We start from the raw sequence: 13064 nt of genomic DNA, 5'->3' as shown, positions 1-13064 counted from the left end.
ACACCAAGGAACCTTCATATCGTTACTGCAGAACAGGAAGAAGAGAGGATCACAACACTGTTCTAAGCATGTAAATTCAAAGCGGGCAGCATTTGACTGTTACCAGAAGGAGAAGGAATATGATCAAGGTATCTCAAACAGTGCAAAATTACTCTTACCACTACACTTCTAGATAAAACTGCACCTCTCAGTCCTCTGGCACTCATTTTATAGAGACATATGTATTTCCTTTTAACCCAAACCTGTCCCTCTCAGTCTCTCCCCGAGTTCAGTTTTTGAATGAAGTTTTTTAGGAATCTAGTTTTCAAGAACAAATTTTGGGGGCTGGATACAGGGAGGCAAGAGCTGACCATGAGCACTCGAAAAAAAAACCCAAGTTATGTTATGAGTATTAACAGCATAACAATTCTCATTTAGCTAGATCAACTTCCCCACGGCACACCGGGTGTTCTCGAACACATTTCAGGCAATGTAGCTCCAGTCATATGGTTTGCCTGGATACACTGCACAGAGCTCTATATCCACTCCAGAAGCGAGCTACCGGGCAAGCCAGACTGACAGAGAAGTAGCAAATATTGCAGAAAAAACTAAGGCAACTATTAAGCAAAAGTTAACCAATATCTATGAACTCTCTGTCATAATAATGTTTTAATTTTCTTCCCAACTGAATCTGCACATGGAGTCCTCTAGGACCGATTAATATAATGATAGCAAAGGCAACTCCGGTATATTGTGCTGATTTCAGAGCTGTGAAGCTCTGAAATCACTGAGCATTTGACATATGCATTTGACATACTGCACCTGAGCATTTGACATATTATAATAGAAACAAGAACTGGCTTGATCTTACCTCTGGCAGTCTATGACTTTTTTGAAACTGTGATATAGAGTAAGAACGGATATAGTCTCCCATTTCTTCCCTTGTTTCTATTGCACGTTTCACCAGCCACTGGGGGGGGGGGAAAAGTTTGTATCAGTGGAAAGGGGAAGAATAACAGCAGCAAACACCTAACTACTGCATACTTATTTGTAATACATGATAAAAGCTAAAAGCACATTTTAAGCACACAAACGAGAACATTTATTTGTAAACATGGTAACTCAGGGATCTACTCCTAATAAAATGATTCAGCATTACCTATTTTATAAAATTCATGTTTGCTCTTCTTCAATGTACTAAAAAGCTCAGTAGAGCAATCAGATAATGCCCAAGCTAAGAAACCATGTCTTTTCTTATAATCAAAGTGTTACATATAAAAACCTAAATATTATTCAACCTGTTGAACTATATTGAACCATACAAACCTCAAGGAGCCATACTGTTCATACTACAGTGGGATTCGAAAGTCCAAAGAAGATCAAACTGCCTTCCTTTATAAACTCCTTGGAGCATCCCCCAAAAAACCCACTTTTCTGAATGTTATTTGCAAATCGTGTATTGTAAAATTAGTTATTTTGTTGCACTATTTCCCCTTTATTTAGCTTGCACTGTAACTTCTCATGTACCGAATTGTTTTACATTCTAATTAATTTCTTATAGTAAGTATGGAAAGAAAATTCTATTGCAAATTTCAACTATTAGGAATTCTTAGTTGACAAATTCATTTATAAACAAAAACATATGAAATCTTCACAATCATATGCAAAGTTTATTGAAATTTTGCCAATAAAATTTCTGTAATCCAAAAATTGGATATCTTCAATAAAATAATTCCAAAAAGGAAAACGACGAGCATCTGTGGAATACTTAATGCCTTCTTTGCCTCAGTCTTTAATAGTAAGACCAGTTGTTCTCTGGCTACCCAGGCTCCTGAGTCAGAAGACAGGGACGGGGACCAGAATGAAGCCCCCATAATCCAAGGGGAAATGGTGAGTGACCTGCTGCACCCCATAGACACACAAAAGTCTATGGGGCCAAATGGGCTCCACCGGAGGGTACTGAAGGAACTGGCAGAAATGCTCCCCAAGCCACTTTCAATCATTTATCAGCAGTCCTGGCTAACTGGGGAGGTCCCAGTTGACTGGAGGTTAGCAAATGTGACGTCCATCACAAAAGAAGGGCCAGAAGGAGGATCCGCGGAACTACAGGCTTGTCAGCCCGACCTCGGTGCTGGGGAAGGTTATGGAGCAGATCATCTTGAGTGCCATCACACGGCAGGCACGTACAGGTGATCAGGCCCAGTCAGCATGGGTTTAGGAAAGGCAGGTCTTGCTTGACCAACCTGATCTCCTTCTATGACAAGGTGAACCACTTAGTGGATGAGGGAAAGGCTGTGGATGTTGTCTACCTAGACTTTAGTAAAGCCTTTGACGCTGTTTCCAACAGCATTCTCCTGGAGAAACTGGCTGTTCATGGCTTGGACAGGTGAACTCTTCGCTGGGTAAAGAACTGGCTGGATGGCCGGGCCCAAAGAGTTGTGGTGAATGGAGTTAAATCCCGCTGGCAGCCGGTCACAAGCGGTGTTCCCCAGGGCTCTGTGTTGGGGCCAGTTCTGTTTAATATCTTTATCCATGATCTGGATGAGAGGATCGAGTGCACCCTCAGTAAGTTTGCAGATGACACCAAGTTGTGTGGGAGTGTTGATCTGCTTGAGGGGAGGCAGGCTCTGCAGAGGGACCTGGACAGGCTGGATCGATGGGCTGAGGTCAATTGTATGAGGTTCAACAAGGCCAAGTGCCAGGTCCTGCACTTGGGTCACAACAACCCCATGCAACGCTACAGGCTTGGGGAAGAGTGGCTGGAAAGCTGCCTAGCAGAGAAGGACCTGGGGGTGTTGGTTGACAGCCAGCTGAACATGAGCCAGCAGCATTCCCAGGTGGCCAAGAAAGCCAATGGCATCCTGGCTTGTAGCAGAAATAGTGTGACCAGCAGGACTAGGGAAGTGATGGTCCCCCTGTACTCGGCACTGGTGAGGCCGCACGTCGAATACCGTGTTCAGTTTTGGGCCCCTCACTACAAGAGAGATATTGAGGTGCTGGAGCGTGTCCAGAGAAGGGCAACGAAGCTGGTGAAGAGGCTAGAGCAAAAGTCTTGTGAGGAGCGGCTGAGGGAACTGGGGTTGTTTAGCCTGGAGAAAAGGAGGCTGAGGGGAGACCTTATCGCTCTCTACAACTACCTGAAAGGAGGGTGTAGACAGGTGGGTGTCGGTCTCTTCTCCCAGGTAAAAAGTGATAGGATGAGAGCAAATGGCCTCAAGCTGCGCCAGGGGAGGTTTAGATTGGATGTTAGGAACAATTTCTTCACTGAAAGGGTTGTCAAGCATTGGAAGGGGCTGCCCAGGGAAGTGGTTGAGTCCCCATCTCTGGACGTATTTAAAAGATAGGTAGATGTGGTGCTTAGGGACATGGCTTAGTGGTGGTCTTGGTAGTGTTAGGTTTACAGTTGGACTTGATGATCTTAAAGATCTTTCCCAACCTAAACGATTCTATAATTCTATGATAGAAATGGATGTGGGCCACTTGAAACATTATTCTTTTAGCTTGCATCTTTAAGGAGGGGAAAAAAAAAAAAAAAAATCCCCCCCCCCAACCCCTAAAGTGCCCTCCCAAAAATCTGAGTGGCATAAACCCTAGATCCTAGCACAAGAAATCTACTACTTAAGCTAAAAATATGTTTTAACAAAGTACATTTCACCACACTAAGTAGTTATATTATCTATAGTATTCATTGTTATTACTTGTTAAACATTAATAACATTATGTTATCAAAATACAGAATACATAATATAGAAAAATACACAGCAGTAGTTCACGAAACAAAGGAATGTTAGTTTTCTGGCTTTGTTTTCATCTATACCATGAAATAGCCTGCACACCTCACAACTCACCAGACCAAGAGCTCAGCTGTGCCAGCCAGCACAACATACATCCTGTTCTACATTCAAAAAACTCAAAACTCTACTGTACTCTAAAAGCTATCAATGTTGTCCTTCTACCGAGCAGGCCATACTGAATAAATAATAAATCCCTCAGTTCTAGGAAGCATTGGATTTACAGCATGTATACAAAAATGGGATTATACTCTGCATGCATACACGTCCATCCCTCTCTACTCCAAAGAAGTCCTTAGGAGCATACTTTAAAACAAACGGACAGTCCAGGTGGCTTTTATACAGTCTGTGGGCTATGGTATGGTCATCCTTCTACAAAGCAAGCTTGAACTGTTCACAACACCCATCTCTATCAGTCTGAGGGGGAAGAGATGGGCTGGAACTCTGCTGGCACTTGAAGCAATTAGAAGTTGAACAGAAAATGTTCTGGGCTCTCAGTGCTAGGACCCAACACTGAACCTGTTTTGTATCATTTGTCCGTTATACTCTGACAGAAGACACCACTTGGAACACGATCTCATCTCATTAATCTCGGCTGTACTCCAGGTAGAAGCCATTACAGCTAGGTTATACGCATTTCTATCAAATTTTCCTACTATAGATCACTTATTGTTTTCAAAAACTACAGCTCCACCGTGAAAAGACATATCTTCAAGCCTTTGAAGTGTTCAAGAAGAACCACATGCCTGTATAAGAAAAAAAGACTTCTTCTGACATTTATAAGACCACACAAAAAGCCACAAGAGATTGAAGTACATTTTAAAAAATGTTGGAGAAGATAAATCTTGTGGGCTGTTGACAGCCTGTGCAGGAGGTCACATAAGAGATCAGATCAATCTTGGGATCCAAGTTTGAACCAGTAACAGTTTTCTGTGCTATAACCATGAACCCCTGGAAAGTGAGGGGAAGATGATGACAAGAGAGACGAAAATGCAGACTATTAATTACAAAGCACATCTCAACACAAGATTGTGTACATACTTTTCTCTGTGAACATAAGTAGAATTTACTAGGAAGAACAGTACCATTTCTGGCCACTGGAATTTTTTTAGGCTTTTTCTTTTTTTTTCTTTTTTTTTTTAAGTTCTGCTACAGTCTATGGCAGTGAGCCAACTCAATCTAACTTCTCCCTGTAGGGAAGGATTCATCTAAATTCATCCCATCAAGTTCATCAGAGTAGCTTGCACAGTGCAAGAGCTATTGGGACACAATGCCAGGTGGAGGGAAGAGCTTCTGTATCATTTGGGGGCTGATTTGAGATTTACAGATAGCAAGTGAAATCTTGAATTTAACAGGGCATTGAGTAAAGTGTCATTATCAAATACATAATTCCTACATGCCATGGTGTGGACAGCCTATTATAGCTTTTGCATGGTCTTTTTCAGAACACAGTATACTGGTGACACCAACAAAAGTTTTCTTGAAAGCCTGTCTTGATTGGGACAAATGAGGAACCAACTGTGTCTGGAGCAGGCAGAACTTCACAGGGACCTGACAGAAAGTCACAATTTCTAAAAAACATCCTCTACATAAAAAAAACTAAGCTCATCAAGAAAGACTTCTTCACCAAGTATGGATTAGATATACCACCTACTGGCCAGCTACTAATACTGAGAATCACTGCTCTCAGAGAAATCTAGAAGCCGATTTCCTCCCTGCTTAGAATTAATGTTTCTCCTTTCCCGAGGTAATATCCCAAATCAGGATTTTGGATAAAGCAGGTCAGAGAAAAGAATACCTAGTGCTATAGTTTTTACAGCAGAAGTAATAGTTTATGTTCTCACTTTAGGAGAAGAATTATTTTTCCTGTGAGAGAAGTCTTGTATTTGATAAATGTAACCAATCATTATGATCATCATTATCATGAAGTGACCAGGGCAAGAAATTAACCTGGATTGGGTGGGTTTTGGTTTTTTGGGTTTTTTTTGGTAGGAAAATGCAAGTTTAGAAGTTAAAACTCACATTAACAAGATACAAACTTTCCACCTTAGGCAGCATGAGCACAGCTTGAAAGCTGTATAACAGTAGCGCACTCCACATAACTGCACTCACCACAAAAAGTTAAGTGTGGTTTTCCTCAGGAGCCCCCTACTAGAAGATAACAAGAAAGAGAAAACAGGAAGTTTTCCCCACTTCTTACAAACTGGAATTTAGATTAAACTCTTACTTGCTAAATTCTTTCACAGGCAGGCGGTAAGAAGATATTTAATGAAAAAGAAGCTTGCTTAACAGTCTTCATTTTCCCTGTTTATCAAAGATACACTTCTGTGTGCAGATGAAAGTAAAATCAAAAAATCGTAACAACATACCAAGGATTCTCAAGATACCACACCTAACTAGAACACATCATGTGTTAGCTTAAACCTTAATAAAATGGAGAACTACGAGCATGCACATGGTCAGTTAGTGTTGCTCAACAAATACACAGCAATAGGGTGACATGTCAGATCAAGTCATTTTTCCACCCATAGTTTTTAAGTGATACGAATGAACAATGAATTATGCTTAAAGAAACTACCCCAGCTGGCTTTCGCCTCATTCATATCCTTTTGATTGAGTGACTATCTGCACAACTTACTCCATAAGTTTAAACATAGACTGCAAGATACTTGTTCTATTTCCTAGTCCAGCAAAGTAGTTTATCAGATTCTGAAAACAGCTTAAACTTTAGTTTCTTTAAGCAGACGTTCCACAAAAGGCAGAATCTGACTCCATTTCAAAGAATTTAAAGAGTTTGTTTTGTGTTTTTCTTAAATGTAGATCAAATAATACTTCATTCTGTCATCCATAACGTCACTCAATTCTTTAAAAACATTCATTTAAACTACTTCTCTGGGATTATTCATTCTGAAGTTAAAGAGCCAAACAATAATACAGATTTTGTTAAAATTTTTATGTAAGTTTTATGGCCTTTTTCAGCACAGTATCGATACATCACAAAATTATTACCTGTACAACAGGAAATATATGAATGAAATCCAGTCCCTGGATCTGATGTGGTTCCAAACGATGAGGACACTTCATTTTTGGTAATACTGACACAATTTTTTCAGTTAAGGCACTATTAAAACAACAAAAACCACACATGTATATATGCTACAATTTTCTTTTGTAAATTAGAAATTATTTTTGCAAACAGTTAGTAGTTAGAAGGTTCCCTCTAGTGGCTTCAATTGTATACAGCTGTGAAAAGCAATCAAACTTTCATTTACAAAATAGCTTTTACATTGTACTATACATATTATTAGTCTGTGAAGAGGTGATTAAACCCCTCTTGCAGGCTCCTAGCTTGTGATTTCATTTATAGTATTACACACAAAATTTTAAGACCTGCATGTCTGGTCAGATGAAATGCCCATGTAAGATATATCTACAAACACCTTTGCATATTATAATATATGCACACATGAAGAAACACTAGCTTTAGGAACAGTTATACTAAGTAAAAGATATGCACTCAAAGAAAGTCCAGAATCAAATGTAAGGACTTAAAAATTTGTTTAGCAGAACTCCCAAAATATATCTTGGCATTACTACTGAGTTTAAATGAGCTTAAATATATATTACCCCTAAAAGCTAAATAGACAGTATACTTCACATGGTTTTGAAGTGAGTAAAACTGAATTTGCTGGCAACCATCTTGCTCAGATAAGAGCTGGTAAAGTGAAAGGATTATCCTAACACAAGGGGTTCATCTACAAGAACATCACCCTGCTTCCACTGAATCCCTTATTTTAGGGCAAGGTATTTTTTTTGCTGCCAATGCTTTCAAGCACATTTTTAAAGCAGGTTTCAGCACTGAGGATGAACACTGTACTGGGAAAACTAGAACTATTTTTCCATGAAGGAAAAAAATTAACTGGTCCAGTACTGACCTCAGTAATATTCAGTACTGCCCAAATGGACAGTGGCTCTGAACACTTTAGATTTACAAATAAATCATTGTTGCTGTTTTGGGAGGGGAGCCTGGTTTTTGTTTTGCCAATTTTGCATCCAGTCAGCTGGAAAGATAACAGAACATTTTCAGAACAACTTAACTATTTCCTATCCTGCTGTTCTTAAGGATAACAAAGACGGCAATTATAAAAACTACCACCACCATCTTCATTCCTAGTCTCTACCTAATTCTGTCCACTTAACAATGCCTTATGTAGTTATTTATCTATGATGATTTGAGTGTCCCCAAGTTTGCTGGCAATAACCACAAATTTTTGTTTTTAAATGTGTTACAGTCTTGCCGATGCCAAATGACTTTCAAGAAAACAGCACAGAAAGATGTTCAACTACATTGAGAAAACAAGTCTCTTCACGCAACTGTAACTTGACAGGTTATTCTTACTTCCTGCAAATTTTAATTATGGCTCTTTTATCACAGAAATGCTTAAATAAATAATGTAGTTTAGAATGTAATCCCTTTCTCAGCACAAACAATTTTTACAACCTCCCTAATACAGGAATTAGCTGGCTTATGAGCAAATTCCATGCAGAAGAAATGAATCAAACCAAAATGGTCTCATTGGGCCACTATCAGGAAGGAACTCCTCAATATGGGGCAGGTAACTGTTTCGGCAACAGTGTCATGCTTTAAATTCTGTTTGCTGATGCCTACAATTCCAACCCAGAACCATAAAGGAGAATCAGAGGTTATTTACACAGCAAAGCTGCAGACATAGAGAACTCAAGGAAGGTCTTCTAATGTTGCACACCAGTTTCCAGCAGCATGGTCTCCCTCTGCCCTTTGTTTTGGCCTCTGCATCATCCCCTTGTGCCAGCACAAGCAACTGTGCAGCTGCATAGAGAAACGGATCCAGGAACTGAATCATGTTAAAACTATTTTCCTTTTTTTTTTGGTAGGTTTTAATCTGGATCAGTTCCCAATCCAGTTCAATGTGGAGCCACATAAATGCTTTCACTGCTTAGTAGGGATATAAGAACATGGCAGCCCAGAGGGGAATAGCACTGCTTTTTTTGGAATAAGCTTCTTTCTGGTTTTAGAGTTTGTGGAACTACAGTCTGAGAAACCCAGAAACCAGTGCAATGATTTGCAAACATGTGGTCTTGAAAAGCAAGAATGGACTAAAAATCCTTCTTATAAACCAGCAAATATCAGGTAACTTCCCCCCCACACCCACTTCTTCTTTTCTAAGAAGAAAAAAAATACCACACTTGCCATTTAATCAACTTACATTTTTTGACCAATAGTAGAGTTTTCCTGAAACAATAAATCAACATCGATATCAAAGCTGCAAGTAGTGATGCACCACGTCATGCCGCCTACCACCTAGTAAAGGAGCAACAGCATGGTTAGTTCCATCTTAATTTGAAGAGGTAAAATGAAACACATATTAAAAGCTTTATTTATTTTAGAAACTACAGCTTACTCTTTTCTCCATCTTATATAGAGACAGAAATATATATACATAGAATACATATCAACTTCTACATACAATACACATATACAAGATGACAGAAAAAAAAAATCAGAGCAGTTAGTGACATTCTAAATTCCTCTCTTAGCTTTATGTATTAGTTTTGAAATAGCTCTCGGATTAAAAGAACCCCAATAGATAAAACACGACAGTATGTTAAATGTCATAATCTTTAAAAAGTGACCGTACCAAATTTTATCAAGGATCATAATTTCTGTATTCATATATTTACCTTTTTATATACATCTTTGCTACTATTATTCTTTGCTTGCTGACACATGCAACACCAAGTGCTAGGCACAGTATCAACATAGTAATGGAAATCCCCAGCTCTGTAGAAATCTCTATTTCAGGCCCTATTCCTACAGATACTTAGGCATATTTAAATTCCCGAGCCATTTCATCAACTTTACATAAATTACATAAATATTTAAAGACAACCTTGCATAAACATATGCAAGATAAGCTAAAAGTATGCAAAGGCAAAGAACAGAAAAAAGGGATTAAAATGTGGAATAACTTGCCAACATCACACAGCAAATTAGGGTGTTCTGTACAAGGTTTTCTGACACATTACCCCTCTCACATTCCCACTGAAACAGTTAATCAGTATCCCTTTTATATTAGCAGCTAGATCATTTTCTATAGCAATGCTCATTTTTGTAAAGGTTAAGCATTGTCATTAAATGGTAACTTTGCAATTGTATTTAGGCAAGTATAAACCTGATGCATCCATTTCTACACATAAACGCAACAACACTGCATCCTAAGGTGGTCTCCTTGAAACTACTTTGTGTCTGTGTGCACAGCCTCCTGAGCAGCTAAGGTCAGTAACGCCAAGCAGTTTGAAGAAACTAAAATTGTATTGCAAAGTAGGGCTGTGCTATGATCAAAGAAACAGCAGAAAACAGAAAAGTCCATTTCAAGGGTGTAGTTCTGTGTTTTCAAACCTTGGTTCAGGAATTTCCCACAGAGTCAGAACTAAAACAATTCAGAAGCCTCTTTTCAACCTGAACTTTGCTCACTGTCACTATCACATACTTCCTGTCTAGGACAATGAAAGGTTAACATACATGACGTTCTAAAGATATGAAAAAACAGCCCAAAAATAATCTCACTAGGCTAATTGTTCCACTCTCACACAGAGCCTCTCAAGACAAATATTGCCTCATTTCTCATTAATGAATAATTCTTTTTAAAATTACCATGCTATCTCCAAGTATCAAGTCTTTGTAGCTATTCTAACTGCAGTTGAAAGAGGGGCAAAATTCCCCATATATGACTCTAACTTAGGCCATAACACCCACAAAAAAGCACACCAGCAATTAGCTCGCATCCAATTGTCTCATTTAAAACAGGCCTTGCTGTACAAAATCGTTTTTCGAGACTGAGGAGGTACTATCTGTCTGAAACTGGGTCAATTGCAGAATTATTTACACAGGAAAGACTCACGTGTTCCAAGTATTTTTTTCTTTTAATCGCGTAGAACTGCTAAACTAACTTGTAAAAAATATGTAATCCTCATATACTTAAAAAAGGTTTTTAAAAATACTGCATTGGTCTCACCTTGTCAAAGGGTGATAATCCTTTGATTCTTGCTCGAAAATACCCAGCAGCCACCAACAGTTCCAAAATTTCAGTCAACTTGATGTTTTGTTCCTCATCTTCTCTTGTTTCAACCTGACAAACAAACAACACAACACTAATTCAGTGTTTGTCTTTCATTCTTCAAATGAACGTTTTCCAAACTTTATCTTAACATAGACCACATATCAGGGAAAACATTGACTTCCATTAGCAATTTGGTTGTTAATTTGAAAGACGTTAAAGAAATAGGTAATGCATTTCTACATGGATTTAACATCACATCTTTTTCACTCAGTTAAATACTTTAATCTGCTTTTGCTGTTCAAACTCCTGGCCCGCTGTTTGCCTCCAGCTAGACAGATTGCTCCTATTGCCATAAGACAGCTAATTTATTCTCAATTTTGCACATTTGTTTCAATTTCAGGGTTCACAAAGTTGTACACCTCACAATAACGCTTCTACAATCATATACAAAAACAGGAGGAGAAACTCATGTGGAATTCCACTTTTTGGGTAATGCAATTTTAAGCAAAGTACGGCAGTAACAAAAACTAAACTCTGACGGGCAGCCTGGATAGTTTCAGTGCTCCAAAGCCTCATCAGCACATCACAGTGCTTTTGTCCCCATGTGATCGGGTGAAACCCCACAGCTCCAAGAACATACGTGATTTACTAGAGGCCCAGAGCACCCGAGCACCTCAGACCTAGGCCGGAGAGACGGCTAACAGGGCTTTGGGTCTCCCCCTCAGGGGCTGCAGGGACCCACCTACACACTCTCCCCACCTCCCTCTTCCCCTCTCTTCCCCAAAATCTTTTCGACAGCCTCCCTCTCTCCTCCCCCTCCCACGGAAACCTGAAAAGCCTCGCAAGCAGAGGGGACAAGGAAACGTAATGGTGCACAGAAGGTGACCTACACAGGCGCTGCCAGCAGCCCCACAGGGCCTCCCCCGGGAGCGGGGCGGAGAGGGGCCCGGCTCCCCGCGCCCCGAGGGACCCCACCTCACGGGGCGGTGGGCCGCAGGCGGGGGACGGCGCAGGGCCGTGCCCGCCGTGCAGCAGTGACCCCCGGGCTGCCGGCGCAGCCCCAGAGCGGCGGCGAGGGCCGGTCAGCGCCCCAGCCCGCGGGGAGGCGAGGAGGGGAAGGAGCAGGCAAGGAGCCCGGAGAAGCCAGTGCAGCGGGGCCGGAGGAACAGCGGGCGGCCGCGCCTGGCCAACGCCGCTCTGCCCGGAGCGGGGGGGGGGGGGGTTGGAGAGACGCCGCTACGGTACCTCCTGGGGGGCCTGCTGCTCCTGTCCCCTGGGGACGACCATCGCCCTCCCTCTCCGGCAGCCTGCGCCCAGCCGCTCAGCCTGTCACGTCCGCTCCCCCCGCCGCAACGCCCGGGCGAAGGGGGTGTTCCCAGCCGGCGGCTGCCGGGTTCCCCCGCCCCCGCTCAATGGTTCGCCCGCACCCTCCTTGCGTACAAGCGCATCCGGGCCGTGCCATTCTCGGCCAAAGGGGTGCGGGCGAAGGAGGGCGGGGGCTGCACGGCTCCCCGGCGGCTCATGTGACTGACTGCACGGAGCGCAACCGCCGGAGCGCCGCCCGCCCCCGCCCGCCAGTGCCCGGGGCGGCGCCCCTGGGGGAGCCCCGGTGCCCCCGTGCCCGCGACCGCGCCCGGGCCGAGGGGTGGGCCGCGGAGCCGTCCCCTCACAGCCCGCCGCTCCCTGCTTGCTCCCGCTGGTCCCGGGCACTTCCCCTGTGTTCTGCTGGCGTTCGCCCTTCTCTTTTTTTCTTCCTTTTTTCCTTTTGCAAGGGGACGTGAGGCCTCTCACCAGCATGGAGGACAAGTTATTGAGTGCTCTGTGAGCTGGGGGATGCCTCACGGCCTCCCGTGTCCCACAGGGCACTGACACTCCTCATTAGCAGCTGGGTTTCGTTTGGTGACCTAACAGCGGAGGGGGATTTAACTGTGTTTTTTCTGGCCCGCACACAGGTCCCACGCTCGGGAACCTTTGCACCCCCTTAACGCAGAGCTGCCTCTGCCTCCTGGCAGCGGGCGCGTCGTGGGGCCCGTGTCTAAGCGCAGCCCCGTTGGGAAGGCGGACGCCTGTGTGTCGGCAGGGACTGGCTGTGCTGGAGCCTGGCCTCCCGCCCCACGTTTGCCAGCGCCCGGCAGGCCCAGTGGCACGATGGGTGTACGATGGCAGGGCCAGGGGCTGGAAAGCCGTGCCCAGG

At 42.7% G+C, this 13064-nt stretch overlaps 1 protein-coding gene across 1 annotated transcript in view; it reads right to left on the bottom strand.

Moving 5' to 3' along the window:
• Positions 1–12329, bottom strand: part of CCDC93 (CCC complex scaffolding subunit CCDC93) — a 58638-nt gene extending 46309 nt beyond the window's left edge. Inside the window, exons 1-5 of the mRNA XM_075511726.1 lie at positions 12116–12329; positions 10826–10939; positions 9017–9111; positions 6780–6891; positions 851–949 (exon numbers count right to left, since the gene is read on the bottom strand). Coding sequence (XP_075367841.1) covers positions 851–949; positions 6780–6891; positions 9017–9111; positions 10826–10939; positions 12116–12157 — 462 coding nt within the window. The 5' untranslated portion in view covers positions 12158–12329. The remainder of the gene's footprint in view (positions 1–850; positions 950–6779; positions 6892–9016; positions 9112–10825; positions 10940–12115) is intronic.
• Between the last annotated feature and the right edge of the window lie 735 nt (positions 12330–13064).

Source organism: Mycteria americana, chromosome 9, assembly GCF_035582795.1.
Source record: "Mycteria americana isolate JAX WOST 10 ecotype Jacksonville Zoo and Gardens chromosome 9, USCA_MyAme_1.0, whole genome shotgun sequence".
Taxonomy (NCBI): domain Eukaryota; kingdom Metazoa; phylum Chordata; class Aves; order Ciconiiformes; family Ciconiidae; genus Mycteria; species Mycteria americana.
Note: the sequence above shows the minus strand (reverse complement) of the source record. Positions and strands in the feature narration are given on the sequence as shown.